A 20438-nucleotide genomic window follows, 5' to 3' on the forward strand; every position below is an offset into this window, starting at 1 on the left:
AGCTCAGCTTTAAAGCTCAAAAAGGCCCAACCCAGCTCCCTGAACATCTCCTGTACCTACACAGCAGAGCAGATCGTGCTCCAAGCTTGGAGAGGCTGAAAATGCTCCCCACAAAGTCAGTGTTTGGGGTTGTACATCCAGTGCTGCAGCCCTGCCCACTGTTTCCAAACATGGGGAGTAAATCCGTGCCAGAAAAATCATCTCCCCATCTTCCCTCGTGCTCCTCAGCTGATGCTGAGCTCATCCCAGCCTCAAAACCCAGAGGAAATCTGTCCTCGTGGCAGATTGCACCTGGGCCAGGCTTACAGGAGCTGCCTCAGCCAGGATTGCCCTGTTAGGCTCTTCCTGGAGATGCCCCAAAATGTGCCCACAGCACACTCAGAATTTTGGTTTCTGTGGTAAGTGATCCTGTCCCTAAACTGTCCTGCCATGGAGTTTTCTCAGTGCTCACAGATAAGCAAACCAGCACTTGTGTCTCATTTCCTTGGCATGAAGTGACAGAGAAGCAAAGAGAGTGAAATGAAGTTTTACCCTCATCCTGTGCATTGTCAGCCCCTGTGAAATCCAGACTCCAGTGGGATAATTCCTGATGTGCTCCAAGGCAAAGCATTTCAGGTGCTGAATCATCTGGGGGCTCATGAAATGTCTCCTGGTTCCCTTCCTTTCCTCTCCCTCCCCTCCCACTCCATACTGTAATTATTTATTTGAAACAAGCTGGAAAGTCTTTGGGAAAAACTCTTATTATAGATATCCTCAAGTCTGAGCCTGGCTGAGGGTTTTTTTAAGTACTGTCCTGATGGAAATGATGTCTTGGTCTAAAAATCAGCATAAGGGCTCCATTGATACTACAGTTGGCCCACACCAAAATATTTTGGTACCACAGAATTATTTACTGGCATCTTTGGTTTGATTTTGACTTCAGAGTTTTGATTGGGCACTCTTTGAAAATTGTCCTTTGACAGAGTTGCTGCTTTTTCCTACAAACACAGAATCCCATTGTGGTTTGGGTGGGAAGGGACATTAAAGATCATCCATTCCCACCTCCTGCCATGGGCAGGGACTCTTTCCACTATCCCAGTTTGCTCCCAGCCTTGTCCAACCTGGTTTGGAGCATTTCCAGGGATGGAGCAACTCTCTTGTTTAAGTACATTCAAGTCAATACCCCAGGCATGGTCTAACTGGAGAGAAAATTACCAGGAAATGAGAAAATTAATGTGATGATTTGCTTTGGAGATGAAGTTGAAAGCTGACAGAGAACCAGCTCCTGAGGTCTTCAAAGGTGGTTCAAGATCCAGCTCATGAAACCCTCCATTGCCATATCCTGTGAGGTTGGCCCGGGATACAGACAGGAATTCCTCTTTTCCACGTCCCTGTGAAAGCCAGAGGAAACCACAAACCTTTTGGAAATCCCTGAGCTTGCCCTCAGTGACCCTTTTGCCCCGGGAAGGAGAATCCAAGTGTGGCACCCCCAGGAAGGAGCGGGTGCTGTGATGCTGTGATGTCACCTGGGTTGTGTTGACATGGAATGCAGGCCGTTCCTGAGGCACCTGCAGGGGCATCACTGCTCTGAGAGCTCTGGGACAGTGTTGGACCAGGCTGGATTGAGATGCTGCTCCTCACCCTCTCCTGTTTAGCTTCCCTGACCAGCAGTGTCCAGGCAGGTTTTGTTTCTCAGCATTCTCAGCGCAGAAGAGCTGCAGAATATTTAAATGTGGGTAAGTGAAATGGGTCTGGGCTCATTCCTTCTGCTGAGGGAATGAAGGTGCGGCCTGTGCTGAGCCTGATGCACCTTCCACCCCTAAACAAGGATTTTATCCCATCTGCCCATGGGACATGGTCAATGGTCCCTCCCACCCCAAATTCCTGGGCAATGTTTGGCAGAGTTTAGGTTTGGGGAGGTGACAGGGATGTCACTTTGGGAGGGATCAAATCCAGGGAGGGCATTCTCACCCTTTACTCTTCTGAGACCCCACCTGCAGAGCTGCCTCCAGATCTGGGCTCTAACAGCAGGAGGACCTGGAGCTGCTGGAGGGAGACCAGAGGAGGCCACAGAGCTGCTCCAAGGGCTGGAGCCCCTCTGCTCTGGAGCCAGGCTGGGAGAGCTGGGGGTGCTCACCTGGAGAAGAGAAGGATCCAGGAAGAGCTCAGAGCCCCTTCCAGGGCCTAAAGGGGCTCCAGGAGAGCTGGAGAGGGAGTGGGGACAAGGGATGGAGGGACAGGACACAGGGAATGGCTTTAAACTGCCAGAGGGCAGAGATAGATGGGATATTGGGAAGGAATTCCTGGTTGTGAGGGTGGTGGGGCCCTGGCACAGGTTGCCCAGAGAAGCTGTGGCTGCCCCTGGATCCCTGGAAGTGTCCAAGGCCAGGCTGGATGAGGCTTGGAGCAACCTTATCTGGTGGAAGTTGGAGTTGGAATGGAGTTGGAAAAAATATTTTTAAATCCCTTCCAACCTCACCCATTCTGTGATTCCCTGTTTCTCTGATTCCACAGATATTTCTGTTTCAGTGCTCAGGGATGTCCTGCCCCTGTCCAGCGCAGGCTGTGACACTGCTGAATGTGTCCAAAATGTCCCTTTTTGTACCCAGGCTGTGGCCTCCGACCATCCTACGAGTCCTTCCCGATAACTGGCAAGAGGATTGGGAGAGGGACAAACGTCATCCCCGGGGAATTCCCGTGGCACGTGAGCATCCAGAGCCACGGGAAGCACATCTGTGGAGGCACCATCATCAGTGCCCTGTGGATTCTAACTGCAGCACACTGCTTTGCAGATGAGCTGTGAGTGATCCAGGGATGGGAGGGCAGCCCAGGCATGGGGAGGGGGATGAAATTCCTCCTGGTGGGTGCAGGATGTGCATCTCCTCCTGTGCCACATTTGTGTGGATGAAACTCCTCCTGGTGGGTGCAGGATGTGCATCTCCTCCTGTGCCACACTTGTGGGGATGACATTCTTTCTGATGGGTGCGGGATGTGCATCTCCTCCTGTGCCACCATTTGTGGGGCTGAAATTCCTTCTGATGGGTGAGGGATGTGCATCTCCTCCTGTGCCACACTTGTGGGGATGACATTCCTCCTGGTGGGTGCAGGATGTGCATCTCCTCCTGTGCCATCATTGGTGCGACTGAACCCTAAAAACAGGGGTTGTCTCCTCTGGGGGAGACAGGCCCGTATTTGAACACAGGAATGTGCAGAAATCTGCATAACCATTTCCAGTGCCTTTGCCTTTTTGATTTTCTTGGGTTAATAAATTTCCTGGTTCCTAGAGCTTTGATTTGGCTTCAAGCAGAAGGGAAATACTTTGAGGGGTGTGGTTGGGTTCATCCCTCAATACTTTGAGGAGTGGCCTGAGCAGCCTTGGATAAATGCCCCTGATGCTATTCTGATGGCCCCAAGCATTTCTTGTGCATCCACACCTGTACCAGGACCTTGTAAAAGGTGATGTATTCCATTCTAGCTCACTGTATCCCCCAAATTACCTTTGCTTTCACACACCAAATACCTTCACCTCAAGGAGATTTTGAGTTTAAAACACCAAGTTCTGGGTAAATCAACTCCATGCAGTGTCCAACCCTCTGTGAGTCCCCTCCAAAATGTGGCAGCTGAGAATTGCTTGGTAACAAATGACCCATGGCAGCTGGAGCAGCTGGCTGGGGACAGTAGGGTCTGAGCAGCCAGCCCAGGGCACAGAGATCCAAAAGATCCAGACCATTCCATCTGCTTGGTACAGACTGGGTTATTTATAACCTTCATTCACGTTCTACCTCTGCACCCCTCTGCCCTGGAAACCATCCTTTCCTAGGAGTGAGGGTAAATTCCTTGGATATTTACAGCTGAGCTGCCTAAGCCACCATCATGCCCTGCTCTGGGGAGGAGCCACCAACCTTCACAACCCAAATCCTTTATGTTCCCCATGCCCTGTTTTGTTTTTAAGGCCACCAGACCTGATGGTGGCAGTGGGGGGAGTGAACCTCAGCCTCCCTCTGGAAGAGTGCAACCCAGACAGCCTCATCCTGCACGAGGGGTTCAACAGGACCAGCCTGCAGAACGACATTGCCCTGATCCTGCTCAGCAACCCCATCGAGTTCAGCACTGAGAAGATTCCTGTCTGCCTGCCCTTCGTGTATGACATGGACAAGTGGCAGCACTGCTGGGCTTCTGGCTGGGAGAACACCAGTGCAGGTGAGGTGCTGGGGGAGATGCATTTGCTGATGGAAGATGGGTTTTGTGGCTGTCCTCTCCCATGAGGGGTTTCCCAGACAAACTTTCAGTCCCCACCTTTTTTCATCATGACTTTTTTTTTTTTCTGGTCATATAATTAAACCATATATCCCTACATTGTCCAAATCACTTATCATCAATACACTTTCAATTAACCTTCCTCTATATTTCCTAATACCAAAAACAACAATCAACCATCATCACTCTACAACCACCCCCAAACAGACATAGAATTAACCCCAGAACTACCCCTCCCCCCAAAAAACCCAAACAAAAATACAAACGACGATTGACCAATCACCCACCAAATTTTACGTTCTTGTAGCTTATAGAAAGCATGACACTGAAGATGTCGAGATGGTTTATGCATCCAAACCCCCCCAGACTCTGCACATCCACCAGTTCCCTGTTCAGGGCAAGAAAAAGTCACCAACAACCCCCAGAGCAAAATCTGGGACCTATTTTGGTGCCACATCTAAATTTTGGACCTCATTTTGGCAGCCAGATTAAGGCAAACTCGACCCTGGTGGGTAAATTAGCACATAATAATGGAATTATTAGGGCTGGAAGGGACCTTAAAGCTCATCTTATTCCAACCCCCTCCAGGGGAGGGAAACCTTCCACTGTCCCAGGTTGCTCCAAGCCCTGTCCAACTGGGTCTTGAACACTTTTCACCTTGTAGGATCCTTGTGGGTAACTTCAGCTTGGGATATTTTATGAATTACCCAATTAGGCTGGGTCTAAAATGGTCTGGACTAAAGGAAATGAGGATTTGGGGCTGTCTTGGTTTAATGCCTCTGTGAGCTGGATTGACTTATTGGTTCTGGCCACTCCTTCCTTCACTCATTTAGGACTGCAGATTGCTGTTGCTAATTGATCTCATTTAAGCCCTAATGAAAGCAGTTCCAGCACTGATTGTGACCCAAAATGTCTCTCCTGAACAAATGTCACTAATTAGCCAATGAGCTGATTCATTATTGGAAAGAATTAATCAGGACTGGGAGGGCAGGGGTGGGGGGGGCTTGGAGCTCGAGTGCTCCTTCCCAGGATGCATTAAGTGAATATTCCATTGAATCCTTGCTATTCTACTTCAATTCTGGGTGTTTTTCTTCATGAAACTCTGCATTTGCCTTCTTAAGCTTCATTTTCCTCCCTAAGCAGTAACACACAACACTCTCACAGTTGTGAAGCTCTCCCCCTTCACCAAGGTAACATGTTTCTATTTTCTGTCCAGTAGTTACACAGCACTGAACTTGATCCACAGGATCATGGACTCATGGAATGGTTTAGAGTTGAAATGGACCTTTAAATCCATGCAGTGCCACCTCCTGCCATAGGCAGGGAAACTTTACACTATCCCAGGCTGTTCCAAGCCCCATCCAACCGGGCCTTGGACACTTCCAGGGATCCAGGGGCAGCCACAGCTTCTCTGGGCACCTTGTGCCAGGGTCTCACCACCCTCATAGCCAAGAATTCCTTCCCAATATCCCATCAAAATCTCCTTTTTCCAGTTTAAAGTCATTCTCCCTTGCCCTGTCCCTCCATCCCATATCCCAAAACCTTTTCCAGCTCTCCTGGAGCCCCTTTAGGCTCTGGAAAATGATCTAAAGTCTTCCCAGAGCTTTCCCTTCTCCAGGTGAACACCCCCAGCTTCTCTCCAGAACAGGAGAGCTTCACCCTCCTGGAGATTCCTTTACCAAAGCATTTTCATCTTTGGGCACTTCCATCTTAGCTGGAAAAGAGATGTGACAACATTCCATCTTTGAGATCTTGTCATTGAGTCACAGATTCCTGGAGGTTCTGGGAGGATTTGGCACAGTGAAAAATGAAACAAGGAGTGAGTACCAAACAACCTGAAGGTCTCAGTTTTATCCTTCAGTCTCAGGTTCACTTTAGAGAGAAACATGGGTGAAGTAATTGGGGTTTCTGAGCAGCCCAGCGCATTTTATAGTCTTTCTGTCACTTGCAGGTGCCAGCTGTGATTTCTGCATTCCCAACCCAAGGGAAGAATGAAGGAGATACTTCCTTTGTGTCACTTTGGGAAGACACAGCTGGGTGAGGTGTAGCCTTGCAGCCCTCCCTGGGGAGAACAATGCTTAGATTGTATATTAGGAAAAAAAATCATCCCTAGAAGAGTTGTTGGGCATTGGAACAGCTGCCCTGGGCAGTGGGGGAGTCCCCATCCCTGCAGGGATTTCAAAGCCATGTGGATGTGGCAGTTGAGGACATGGGGCAGAGGTGGCCTTGGCAGTGCTGGGGGAACGGTTGGGCTGGATGATCTCAAAGGTTGTTTCCACAGTAAATTATTCCATGATTCTAAAATTCTAAGATTAGAATTCTGGGGAAAGCTCTGTGGACTTTGATCTGCAGGGCCTTGCACAGGATCCCACGAAAAGCCCCTCAGACTGAGTTCCCAAAGAAAACCATGAGTGAGAAGTCCCAAGTGTGCAGGGCACCGCATCTCAAATGATCACTGAGATCACCAGCAGGAAAATCCATCCCTGTGGGGGTTTCCCAGTAGTCTGGCATCCCTGGAACTGTCCAAAGCCAGGTTGGACAGGGCTTGGAGCACCCTGGGATAGTGGAAGATGTCCCTGCACATGGCAGGGGTGGCACTGGATGGGCTTTAAGGTCTTTTTCCACTCAAACCATTCTGGGATTCTGTGATAAAAACTTTATTTCCAACACTTGGGGATCCCCTGTGACCCCAAAAACCCAGAGACTCCATTGCCCTGAGATGCTTTAGAAATCCAGCTGAGGTTGTTCCCAAGGGAAATCTCCAGCAGCTTTGTTGATCCTTCTCTTTTCATTTGCTGCAGCGTCCCCTGTGCTGCAGAAAACAAAGGTGAAGCTGATCAGCAGGAAGGAATGCCTGAAGCACATCCCACACCTCGTGGGGGGCGTGATGTGTGCTGAGACAGAGCAAGGAGAAGGAGGAAGAGGAGGAGGAGGAAGAGGCTGCCAGGTAAAGGGACCATCCTGGTCTGCTTGAGGTTACACACTGAAAGGAAATGGGAATGGTTTTCCAGGAGCTCCAAGGCAAAAGAATTGGTATAGACGTTTAATCTGAGGGTGTTTAATAAGAAACATTTCTCAGGTGAGGTCTTGGCTCTGACCCAAATGGGTTTGGTTGGTCTGTGGGTGCCAGAATGAGTCACATCTTGTGGCAACGTGCTGGTGACAGAGAATGAGGGACTTTTCAAGCCTAAATTACAGTCTGAGCAGCATTTGATATCAGGAAGCTGACACAAGCACCCAAATGAGGCAAAACTCACTCCCAGCCTGTGCCCTCACAGCACATTCCACCCCCAGGATGGCTGTCCTGCGTCAAATGAGGCCTGGAAGCCAAAAATTCACCTTGTCTTTCATAGCACCCAAATTCCAACCCCTCTCCTGAGAGACTGACAGGGACTGGGCTCTCCTGCAGCCTCTGGTTCCAGACTGAGATTTCCCTCCTCCACTGGGAAATGGTTTTTTAGGAATCACAGAGGGGTTTGGGTAGGACAGAGCTTTAAATCTCACCTGGTTCCAATGGGCAGGGACATCTTCCACTATCCCAGGTTGCTCCAAGCCCCATCCAGGTGTATTTTTTACATGTCTATGGGTTTGGAGGGGTCTGGATGGGGAGACACGTGGATGGACAGCTCCATCCTGTAGGAATTACTCATTGGAGGGGTTAAACCAGCACCCAGAACAGAGAGAGATCCTCTGACCTTTAGCAAAGGCTGGGGGCACCAGGACAGTGGGACTCTGAGAAAAAGTTTGCTTAGCAAAATGATTTTGTGATTAGCCAGAGAGAATCTGCCTCTGAAACCATCCAAGGAGTGGCTTTCACTTCCATTAAATTAAATTTAAAAAATCTTAAAAAGAAAATTGCCACAGGATAACATTAACATGATTAAAGGATGTACTACCCAGCCCAGCCTGAAGTTCTGTGGGTGAATGATGCTGGTGAAATAGCAGGAGCAATTGTTCCCAGCAAGATTAATCTCCTGGACTCAGAAAGCTGAAGAAGAAGATATTTAGATCCACAATAATGTCAGAGTTGTCTGAGGAATGGAGTAGGAATGTGAGATTTCCCTTTTCTCCTTTGCATGGGTGGTAGAACTCAGAGTTCAGTGTCTCTCTGATTTTAGTGGGATCCTGACCAGGCAGGAATGCTTAGTAAATTGGAATAAAGGGAGCAAAACCAGAGCTGAGGATAGAAGTTGTACTTTTCAGGGATGAAACAAGTGACAGGACTTGCCACCAGATTTTGCTGATTTGCTGGAGGGGAAGTATTTTGTTGCTGGATTTCTGAGAAGTCCTGCTTAAAACCATGGGGGACACATTTTGACCTCACCAGTCTGGGTCTGCAACCTGGTGGCTTGTCCTGGTGATGGCCTGGGACAGGACAGGGCTGAATCTGATGCTGCTTCTGCAGCAGGGACCACTGGGCAGAATCCCAGAATTATTTAGGTGTGGTGGTGTTCACAGGGGTTCGAGGATGAGGGAAGAGATGAGAATGTTGACTCCATGTTTCAACAGGCTTGATTTATTATTTTATGATATATATTATATTAAAACTATACTAAAAGAATAGAAGCAAGGGTTTCATCAGAAGGCTGGCTAAGAATAGAAAAAGAATGAATAACAAAGGCTTGTGACTGACTGAGACAGTCCAGACAGCTGGGCTCTGATTGGCCATGAATTAGAAACAACCAGCATAGGTCAATCACAGATGCACCTGTTGCATTCCACAGCAGCAGATAATCATTGTTCACATTTTGTTCCTGAGGCCTCTTGGCTTCTCAGGAGAAAAATCCTAAGGAAAGGATTTTTCATAAAACATATTCATGACATTTAGGTTGGAAAAGCCCTCCAGGATCACTGAGTCCATCCTGTGACCAATCCCCACCTTGTCCCCTGCCAAGAGCACTGAGGGGCACATCCAGACCTCCCTTAGACACTTCCAGGGATGGGAACTCCAAACCTCCTGGGACAGCCCCTCCAATGCCTGACAGCCCTTTCCATGAAGAAATTCCTCCTGATGTCCAATCTAAACCTCCCCTGGCACAGTTTGAGGCTGGTTTCCCTTGTCTTGGAGCAGAGCCTGACCCTCCCAGCTGTCCCCTCCTGTCAGGAGTTGTGCAGAGCCACAAGGTGCCCCCTGAGCCTCCTTTTCTCCAGGCTGAGCCCCTTCCCCAGCTCTCTCAGCCCCCCCTGGTGCTCCAGCTCTTTCCCCCAGCCCCATTTCCTTCCCTGGATACTCTCCAATCCTTCAATGTCCCTTTTGGAGTCAGGGACAGAACTGGACAATGCATCTGCTCTGTGGACAGTGTAAGGATTGCCTGTAAGGATTGCAGGGTTTGTGTCAGATGAGAGTGAGGTCAGAATTCAAAATGCCCAAATCCTTCACATCCTCATCTCTGTGGTGGAGACAGAGCAGAATAGGGTTGCTCTGCTCCATCCAGCTCTTTCCTGGGGAACTTCCAGGCTCCAGAAGCCCCCCCCTGAGTCCCTGGGGAGAGGCCAGGAAGGATCAGAAGCTCGAGCAAGGCAGAGATTCCTGGTCAGGGAACAAACCCTGGAGATGCTGAGTTGGCTCCAGTAGCTGCAGCCCAAAGAAGTCTGGACATAGAGGAGATAAAAACCTGGTATTAACCTTTCCTGGGATTTGCTGAGGATCAGGATCCATGCTTTCATGTCCAGAGCCAGGCTAAGGCAGGAAAGTTACTGGACTCGAGGTTGTAAATCCACATGATCCACATCAGGATCCAAATCTGTGAACTGTGATGGAGGGAACAACTTTTCACATGGGGAGACAATGGCAGGACAAAGGAGAATGGGTTTAAACAGAAAAAGAGATATTTGGATGGCATATTAGGAAGGAATTCTTCCCTGTGAGGGTGGTAAGGCCCTGGCACAGGTGAAGCTGTGGCTGCCCCATCCCTGGAATTGTCCAAGGCCAAACTGGACAGGGCTTGGAGCAACCTGGGATAGTGGAAAAATTCCTCCTGATGTCCAACCTGAACCTCTCCTGGTGCATCTTGAGGCCACCCCATGAATAGAAAAGCCAAGAATGAAAAGGCTCAGACATTTCACCAGCTGCCGTCATACCAGACCAGCCTAATTTGTGGATAACTGACCACGTTCCTCCACTAACTCAAGGAGATTGAATAGCAGAGCTCCCAAGTATTTCTACCTAAAAAAAATAATCCATTCCCTTAAAAAGAAAAATCTATTCTATCCCAATTCCCTGGCAGTTCTGCAGACAAATATATGGATTGGCTGGGAATTAACACTACCAGGAGCTGTAATTGACTTATAGTTCTATTTAGTCATAAACATTAACATTAATGGATGTTCAGGGGGTACAAGTGCTAAAGAACAGACACTGGAGATGGCCTATGTATTATTTTTCTGTGTGCTACATTTCTTCCATGACCCCATGAACCACAATTGATGTCTCATTCCTTGCTTTCTTAAGCATCTTTTGTTAGGCTCTGATGCAATGGTAACTTGAACAATAATTAGACTATAAGGGGCTCACAAAGCAAATGCCTCCTTCAGTGCCTTCCCTGCCCAGGCAAAATTCAGTAAATGGCCCAATTATAGTTCAGAGGGGCTGTGGGGGGAGCTCTGATGTGGTGATTAGGACAAAGTGTGTTCAGCTGGAGTCACAGGTCACCCACAGTTCAGCAGCACATGAAGGGGGGCCAGGCCCTGCTCTGATTCCAGGGGAAGGGATTGCTGTGTGACCTCCAGGAGCAGTGGGGTGGTTCCCGCTCAGGTGAGTCCTGGGCTGCAGGTATCCACTCCCTCCTACAGCCTGCAGCAGTGGGGATTTTGGCCATCAATCACACAGTGGTTGGGGTTTGAAGTGCCCTTAAAAATCATCTGGTTCCAACATTCCTCTATCCCAGGTTGATCCAAGCCCTGTCCAACCTGGCCTTGGACATTTCCAGGGATGCAGGGGCAGCCACAGCTTCTCTGGGCACCCTCTGCCAGGGCCACCCTAGCCTCACAGGGAGCAAATCCTTCCCAATATCCCATCTAATCCTGCTTTCTTTCACATTAAAGCCATTCCCCCTCGCCCCATGTCTGAAAATGCCCTTTACAGCCTCTGGGGTGCTCAAGGCTCTCACCCCACAGAGCTGGAGCAAAAGCAGCACTTTTTGTACTGGATGGGGTTTTCCAGCCATTTCACAAATGTCTATTTTATAACCATCAGCATCTACAGAACCATCTTTCCATCAACAGGGAGAAAAACCCATCCCTTGGTGATGGGAGTCGCTGAGGTTGTTTTAAGCATCTGTGTGCGTTAAAATGACACCAAGCATTTTGTGTGTGTTTATTGCTCCCCATGAACTGAAATCCAGCTGAAGGGATTTAGCTGACAGAGGACCACTTGGCTCTAAGGCATGACAGTTGTTTACATTTAATTCTCTATTAGACACCCCAGGATATCCCCTGGTATCCCACTGCTCCCACCTCAACCTTTGCTCCAGTGACTGCAATGGGAGCCTGACACTGGCACTGGAAAAGGTCTGGCATCCTCTCACAAGATCTCGCCTCCTTTTGCTGCTCCAAACATGGCCCCAAAACTGCCAAGAAAGACTCATTAAATAGAATTTTCTGAAGGAAAGAATCCTGCAAATGAAAACTGTGTTTTTATACGCAGTTGTCATGGATTCAATGAGAAGGGCACCAAACAGGATAGTGTGGTCAGTCCCTGAAGCTGCTCAAAACACTTGAACAGAGGTGGTTAAATTATGGTCTGGCTGCAGTCTGTAGGGATGGGGAGCATCCACAGGATCTCTCAGGTCCTTCTGCTATCTTGGTTTTGAAAGACAGGTGTCTGCTAAGGAAGGCAAAAGCCTCCCCTGAAATGGAGAATGTAAACCCTCCCCACTCCTCTGAATTGCTATAAATTTTAAATTAAGGCGCTCTCAGGCAAAAAATATGGGAGCAGAGAATAACAGTTCTTTAATAGGGAAGAAAATAAAAAGATAAAATAAACAATGAAGTAAACTAAAACAACACTGACAGAGTCAGAACCCAACCTGACACTCTGTTGGTCAAGGTGTTGGTAGCAGTCCAATTGGAAATGTGACTGCAGTCCTCCTGAAGTGTCAGGTGTGGATCTGTTGGAGCAGGGATCCTGTAGAAAAGGATGTAGTCTTCCTCTGACGATCCAGTGGAAGAAGAGGCAGCTGCTGTTCCTCTGGGAAATCCAGTGGAGAAGCTGTGCAGTTATTCCAGAATCTCCAGATTATATCTGGGTAGGAATGCTTGGCTCCTCCCTCTGGGCTCACATCTCCCAATGGGATGCTGTAGTTCTTATCAGCCATGCAGTGACATTCAATAGCTGTTATCAGCAGATGTCCCCTCCTGAGGGAGAAGTGATTGCGGAAGAGATAAGGCAAACTGCCCACTTGTCAAAAGACAGCTGCCATACAGATGGGAATAGAAAACATCTTGCCTTGCAATCTGAGACGTCTGCCTATCAGCCAAATGTTACCAGGAGCCAAAACTATCCACATTTCAGTCCAAAGTCATTACAAAAGTTCTTCATTATTGCATCTTACCTTTAAAATTGAATCACAGAATCACTGAGGTTGGAAAAGCCCCCTGAGATCATTGAGTCCAACCATTCCCCCAGCAGGCCAAGGCCACCACTGACCCATGTCCCCAGGTGCCACATTCACCTGTTTTCTGAACATTTCCAGCGTTGGTGACTCCACGACTGCCCTGGGCAGATGTGCCAGGGCTGGACAAACCTTTCAGTGAAGGAATGATTCCTAATATTCAATGTAAACCTCCTGTGGTGCAATTTGGGGCTGTTTCCTTTTCTCCTATGGAAGAGAATGATCCACTCCCCTCCCTTGTAATGGATTTCCCATCACTGAGCTATTGCTACCACCATGAGGTGTTTCTTTTCCCTGAGGGACAAATTGCTTCAAGCAGGAAGGTGTCCTGGGAAGCCCAGAACAAAGCAGTGGAGAGGTGTTTCTGCATTTGCAGTCCCTTCAGTTTTCTTCTGAAGGATCCTTTGAAGCGCAGCTCACAAGAATCAGAACAGTTTTCCGTGAGTTTTTAGGACTTTCATCACTTTATCATTTTATGGTGTGGGCAGACAAGTGAGCACAGGCAGGCTTTGATGACTTCATTCTTTAATCTGAGAGAAATTAATTCTCAATGCAAGACCCTGGGATGATGATGAGGATGATGTTGGGTGTCTCTTCTGCTTTCTTCCTCTGGGTTGTAGATTTTACTCCCTCAGACTGAAGCTGTTTGGGAGTCCAGCTTGGCTTTGTGTGCCTGATGGGGAGCAGAGCACCTCTGGATCCAGCTGAACACAAAATCCCAGCTTGCCCTGGGAGTGGGGAATGGCTGTGGTGACTCAAAGGAGCCATTTCTCATTCACTGACAGCTCTGAGGGGAAGCTGTGACTCACAGGCACATCCAAATTCTTTAAAGAAGTTGTCAACCCTGTGGAAGAGAGTGGTTCAACCATCTAACACGTTCTGAGATTCCCAAAACTCTTGCAAGGAGATTCCTCACCACAGGTTCATGGAGAAACTGGGCTGTCATGAAGTGGAAGGGATTTGAACAGAGAAAGAACTTACAGGGATAGTTTTGTTGGCATCCATGCAAAGAATTCTGATGTTCCAGGAGGGCAAATGACAAAGTGACCAAGTTGGCCAATGCCACAGTGTTATTCAAAGGGGTCAAAGTGAAAGGTGGCTGTGCAGAGGTGCAGCAGGTCCCACTACTCTGAGTGACTGGGGGTTAAAACAGCAGCTGCAGCTCATCATTGATAAAGGAAAAAAAATAAGGATATATGGACAAGCTATTCCAGCTGTACACTGGCCATAATAGGCTCTAATTTAGCTATTACCATGTCAGAAGAACTATGGCTAGTCCTTCAAAAATATCAGCTTGAGGCTCTGGGGAGGTCAAAAGGGCAATGAGAACATTAGGAATTATTAGGACAGGAATAAGTGGCAAAGCAAATGTGTTGTGCCCGGGCCCTTCTCCTGGAAGCCTGCCTGTGTGTTATTCCTGTTTGTTCCATCTGAGAAAGGAGTGGTAATTTCAGAAAAGGAGGGTAGTGGAACAGGAAGGGTGAACAGGGACATGGAAGAGCTCCTGGCATCACAGGGAATAGCAGAGCAAGACCCTGAGGCTTTCAGGAGAGATGTCTGATGGGGATGTGACACATTCCCAGCCTCATGGGCACCATGGAGAGGAGTCAAGAGCTGTCCTTGTGTCACTGCTGCTCCAAGCACATGAAGGAGGGGTGTCAGATGGACATATCAGGCAGCAGATCTAAAAACAAAGAGAAGTGTTTTTTCTTCCATCAGATAATTAAACTACGGGAGTCGCTGACCAGGATGTTGTGGGTATTTATCCTTAAGGGATAAATGGATTCAAAAAGCAATTAGGCAATTTCCTGGATGAAGATCTCTCTGAGGCCATTAACCACTGGGATGTAAATACAACTCTGTAAATACTGGTCCTGTTCCTCCTCCTCCTCGCCTGAGCACTTGACAGGCAGAGACAGGAGTCTGGGCCACAGGGCTTTGGCCAGAGGCATCTGCTCTGTCTGTGCCACTGCAGTCACTAATGGCCCTGCTGACATCACACTGGGTGAATTTGGGTCATCTTCTCCCATTTTCCAGCCAGGGGATGGAGGGACAGAGGAGCTGAAGGCTTTCAAAGGGTTTGTGTGAGAGGTAATCCACATGCCCTGTATTACCCGGTGTCTTTCTGGTACCTGCACATTAACGTGGCCACAACCTCCTTCCTCCCACTTTAAAAACAGCTGGAAACAACTGGGCAAATGATGTTCTGCCTCCAGCAGCTCTGATGGGCACTGCTGTTATTCCCAGTGTTGTTATTCCCTTGCTGATTGTCTCCAATTTGCACAGAGCTCACCAACATGAAAATGAAAGCAGCGATGACTTGCAGGGATTGTGCATCCACCTAATGAGGATCAGATGAGTTGTTCTCCCACCCCCAGAGCTTCTCCCACCTCGGAAGATTTATGTGGCTGAACATGTTTGTTCTGATCAATGACTGTGCTGCAGACACGAATACAAATGTAGAAGAGAGATTACACTTTTGATCCAAAGCCCACTAAAGGCAGCAGAAAGGCTCCTGATGCTCACAAAAAAAAAAAAAAAAAAAAAAAAAAAGGAGGTTTTGGTCACAGTGAAAAAGATTAAATTTTTGGTCAGCTTCAGTGAACAAAGCACCTTGTTAGGCAGTGACAGATTTTATACAACCCACAGCTATTTATCAGTGAATGTATCATTGCTTTCACCTCTCCTAATGGGAGGATTAACATGTTTAAGGCAGAAATTCAGCACCAGATCTGATTTGTAGCGTTTGCTTTTCACTCATCTTCGAGATGACAAGAAACATGAAACAGAAGCAAAGCTGCTATTTTTAGTTTGGTTATTCCAATCCAGAAACTTGGCACTTAGAAGGAAAAGCAGGAGCAGGTATCTGGTGTGTGTTGCTGACCAGGATTGTTTCAGCACCAGGATGCAGGAGCCTGAAAAAGCAGCCTTTAATAATTCTTCGATCCTCAGAGTCATTAACCTGAGCGTTCATTAAATTAGCGTTACTGGAAGCATCACAGAGCTGAGATAATTGTCCCAGCACTCAAAAACTCGCTCCTCCCACACCCTCTCCTACACAAGGATGGAAAACCTTGGGCCGGCATTCCTGAAGGCTTAAGGTGGATACAGGGATATTCAGAAATGTCCGAGGACTGAGTTTATCCTCTCCATCTTTAGTCCATAAACACCAAGCTCCTGATTCATGCAGGCTGCTGCTATAATGATGTGAGATTATCACACAGAGAGGATGATTTGGCCCATTTTGTGATAAAAACCTCATGTTAAATAGCTGAAATTAAATGGATATGAGAGTAGCACCCAGGAAACAGAGCAGCTCAGCCCGTGTGGAAAGAGATCAGTATTTGGGTGCCAGGGCTTGTGGATTAGGGAAATGGATTTGCAGCTGCTGCCTGCAAGTTTTAAATAACCGATCCCCCAAACATCCCCATTTCCCCACCAACCAGGCAGGGAACCGAACGGACGTGGCTAAAGAGGAAAAGAAGGGAAGAGCAGATCTGGTTTGAGAGGGAAGCAGGGTTTAAATGGGATCTCTGGCTCTGCCTCTGGTCTGCATCCCTGCCCTGACCGTGATGCAATAATTCCCATGGGGACAGAGACAGGGCATCAAGAATTCACTGCTGCTCCGGGAAGGAAGATCCTTTACAAGTGTGAACAGCCCCCGAACTGGAGCTAAAACTGATCTGTGCAGGGGCTCGGCTGGTGCTGAAAAATCTCCTTTTATTTAAATTTTTTTTTATTTTATTTTTTTCTTTTATTTTTTGGGGTTTTTTCTTTTTTCTCTTTTCCCTTGTTTTCCTTTTTTCTTTTTTCTTTTTTTCTTTTTTCTTTTTTTCTTTTTTCCTTTTCCCATTTTTTTCATTTTTTTTCTATTTTTCTTTTTTCTTTTTTTCTTTTTTCTTTTTTTCTCTTTTTTTTCTTTTTTTCTTTTTTTTTCTGGTTTTTCTTTTTTTCTTTTTTCTTTTTTTAATTTTATTTTGCTGCTGGGAAAAGCTACAGCGGAGCATCCTGAGCTCCCGCTCTCCAGACTCCACTGGTTATCCCGGTGTTGGAGGCTCCCAGCGCCTTCCTCTCGCCTCCAGGATAATCAGGATAATGCCTTAGCCCATTCCTGCCCCGAGAGGATCTGCAGTGAAATCCCCGGGAATCGAATCATGTGTGGATGCTCATTCATTCCAACGGGATGCCACCACGGCTCCAAGGTCACCTCTGTGGTTTTCACTGGAATTCTTGGCTGAAATTGGGTCGGAAAACCTCTTTTACATTCTCCGTCTGAAGAGGGTCCAGCAGCACTGCTTGAGGTGCAAGGGTGTGGCTAAAGTAACAACTAACAATGTTGGTTTTATGTTTGGACTCAATAATCTGAAAGGTCTTTTCCAGCCTTAATCTCTGGTTTTTGTTAGTCCCTTCCAGCTGTGGATAGTCTGTGATTCTATAAACATTTCCTCTGCATTTATCTTAATTTTTAACTCCTGAATGAATACTGAACTAGAAAAAAAAAAGTAAAAAAGAAAAAATAAGAATATTAATGACCAGAGCCCTCCAGCTACTGGAGTGGGAATTCAGCCATAAACTTGAGCGAGTGCTGATGAGCTGCAGAGGGAACTTCAGCCCCTTCCTTGCCCGTTAATTAATGTGTGTTAGCTCAGGGTAGCTGCTAGCAGAAGAGGTTCCATCCATTAATGACAAAGATGTTTCCCAAAGTAGTGTGCAAACAGGAAAGGACAACATTTCCCAGTAAAGTTTGCTGTCTTGGGAAATGGATTTGTATTGAATTTGTTTACCATGAGTGCTGGTTAGGAAAGATGGGAAAAAGATTCAAGCCCGCTGTGGAAGGAAAGTTCTTTATTGCAGGGACTGCACAGCACTGAAGATGTTCTGGAGTCCCAGACTGGTTTGGCTTGGAAAGATATTAAAAATCCTCTAGTACCTTCCACTATCCAAGCTCCAAGCCCTGTCCAGTTTGGACACTTCCAGGGATCCAGGGACAGTCACAGCTTCTCTGGGCACCCTGTGCCAGGGCCCCCCCACCCTAATAGGGAAGAATTCTTTCCCAATATCCCATCTATCCCTGTTCTCTGGCAGTGGGAAGCCATTCCCTGTGTCCTGTCCCTCCGTCCCTTGTCCCCAGTCCCTCTCCAGCTCTCCTGGAGCCCATTTAGCCTCTGGAAGGGGCTCTGAGCTCTCCCTGAATCCTCCAGGTGAGCACCCCCAGGTCTCACACAGCCTTTCCTCAGAAAAGTGCTGCACCAGCCTTGGGGGGATTTTTTGCTGCTTTCTCTTCTCCCTGGGTTTGTGTCCAGAGATTCCAGAGCTGGTGCTCTGGGTGCTCCAGCTACAGCAGCCATGTTGAAGATTGCAAGGCAAGTTGTTTTCTATTAACATCTGTATGGCAGATTACCTTTGTCAAGTGGGCAGTTGGCCTTATCTATCTCTTTGAGTGACCACATTCACACCTCCTTTGGGAGGGGACATCTGCTGATAACAGCTATTGAATGTCACTGCATGACTGATAAGAACTACAGCATCCCACTGGGAGATGTGAGCCCAGAGGGAGGAGCCAAGAATTCCTACCCAGATATAATCCAGAAGTTTTTGAGACAAGGGCATGGCTTTCTTCATGGGTTTCCCCAGAGGAACAGCAGCTGTCTCTCCTTCCATTGGATCTGCAGAGGAAGAATACATCCTTCTGTCCTTCTCTACAGATCCCCCTTGCTCCAACAGAACCACACCTGACACTGCAGGAGGGCTGCAGCCACAATTCCAATGGGACTGCCACCAACACAGGGTGTCAGGTTGTGTTCTGACTCTGTCAGTGTTGTTCTAGTGTACTGCATTGTTTATTTTATCCTTTTTTTTTCCCTTTTCCCTATCAAAGAACTGTTATTTCCTGCTCCCATATTTTTGCCTGAGAGCCCCTTAATTTAAAATTTATAGCAATTTGGAGGGGTGGGGAGGGTTTACACTCTCCATTTCAGGGGAGGCTCCTGCCTTCCTTAGCAGACTCCTGTCTTTCCAAACCAAGACAAGCCACCAGGAGAATATTCCTCTTTTTGAGGTGGCTGCAACCTGCATTTGAAGCCTTTCCCACACTGGGTGAGTGGTCCTTGCAGCAGCAGGAAAGTTTTCAGGCAAGTGACTGTGGCTTCAAGAAGGATTTGTCAGGATTATTGTTCATCTGCTGCCCATTTTCTGGCTGCCAGCCCCCAGAATTCACAGTGGCAGGTACCCAGCACCTCCAGCAGAAGCTTTGCAGAGGAGACAAGGACTGAGGGAGCAGTCACAGCAAATGCTCCTTTTCTCTCTGGGATGGTGTCTCTTGCTGACAGCTCTCAGGTGTCCTCCTGGGGCCACAGGAGCATGTGGAAAAGGCTGGGAATGACAGGGACTCAGTGCACTGAGCCAGAGCTTGGGACTGATCTCCTCCTCTTGCCTCCTGTATCTATTTATTCTGCAGGATCTGTGAAATTTCGAATCCAAATTCCCTTTTTTTCCCTCCCCAAATCCTCATAATCCTGGGACAGAGATTGATTTTCTCACTCAGGCTGCTCTGAGGGACCTGAGGTTGGACCCAGCTGTAACATTCCTGCTTCTGCCACAGGTGGACGGCGGGGGACCTGTGGTCTGCAGCTACTGGGACACCATGAAGTGGTTCCAGGTTGGCATCATCAGTGGAGGAAACCCAAACCACAGGATTTTGACACCTGTTTACAGCTACCAGAAGTGGATTGAGAAGGAAACAGCCATAAGGGGAAAACCATTCTTCACTGAGGGTGTGGACAGTGGAACACATATCAGGGTTGTTCGTTCCAGGGCTGGAACACAGGTGGTATTTCTGGGGTATTTTCTCCTTTTATTAATCTTTTTAATAGCAATTAAATTACCCTGAGAAAAGGTTTTTGAAAATAAAAGTCAGAACTCCCACTTCATTCTTTTTTTCCTCAGGCCAACCTGCTCCATGTCACTGACATGGACACAGGGACCAACAGGAGGTGTCACAATGAGACAGGGAGGGAGGCAGAGGGTGGAGAAATGAAATGAAAGAGGCAGGATTTGGGCAAGAAGGGCCATAATCCTCCGGAAAACACAGATATTCCACACTGCTGGGTCACACTGGACTCAGCTGTTTGCTAAGCTCAGATGTGGCATCTGAAGGTGCTGATCTTCTTGGAAAGTTGAAACCCAAAGGAAGAGATCCACTCACTCATTATCATTAGTTGCTGTAGGATAGCTCTGGGCTTTTGAATCTTACAGATTAGCTGGACTAATTTATTTTAGTCTGATTTTAACTGATTTTATTTTTACTAAGAGCACCCACAGAGAGCTCAGCCCCTGCTCAGGTGCTGTCAAACTTCCGGGACAGAACCACTGAGGCACTGGAAGAGGTTGCCCAGAGAAGCTGTGGCTGTCCCTAGATCCTTGGAAATGGCCAAAGCTAGTTTGGATGGGGCTTGGAGCAACCTGGGATAGTGGAACCTTAAATCCCATCCCATGGCTCTAGTTGGGATGGGATTTAAGGTTCATTCCAACCCAAATAATTTTAGGATTTTGTGATGAGAGAAATCTTTGGGAGCTGTCCAGAAAATGCTG

General features: G+C 47.7%; 1 protein-coding gene across 1 annotated transcript; it reads left to right on the forward strand.

Moving 5' to 3' along the window:
* Positions 1-500: 500 nt before the first annotated feature.
* PRSS55 (serine protease 55) lies at positions 501-19737 on the forward strand. The gene is made up of 6 exons (XM_074537647.1): positions 501-1661; positions 2589-2778; positions 3932-4179; positions 6098-6103; positions 7038-7183; positions 19450-19737. Exons 1-6 carry the CDS (start codon positions 1607-1609, stop codon positions 19735-19737), a joined length of 933 nt encoding a protein of 310 aa, XP_074393748.1. The 5' UTR covers positions 501-1606.
* The last annotated feature ends 701 nt before the right edge of the window (positions 19738-20438 follow it).

This window comes from Zonotrichia albicollis, chromosome 3, assembly GCF_047830755.1.
Source record: "Zonotrichia albicollis isolate bZonAlb1 chromosome 3, bZonAlb1.hap1, whole genome shotgun sequence".
Classification (NCBI taxonomy): Eukaryota; Metazoa; Chordata; class Aves; order Passeriformes; family Passerellidae; genus Zonotrichia; species Zonotrichia albicollis.

Bases quoted from the DNA above. Each gene is read 5' to 3' on its own strand.
- PRSS55 (XM_074537647.1), top strand. From the start codon at position 1,607: ATGCTGCTCCTCACCCTCTCCTGTTTAGCTTCCCTGACCAGCAGTGTC. The intron at 1,662-2,588 runs GTTTTGTTTCTC...TTTTGTACCCAG, and splicing joins GACCAGCAGTGTCCAGGCAG to GCTGTGGCCTCCGACCATCC. The intron at 7,184-19,449 runs GTAAAGGGACCA...CTTCTGCCACAG, and splicing joins GAGGAGGAAGAGGCTGCCAG to GTGGACGGCGGGGGACCTGT.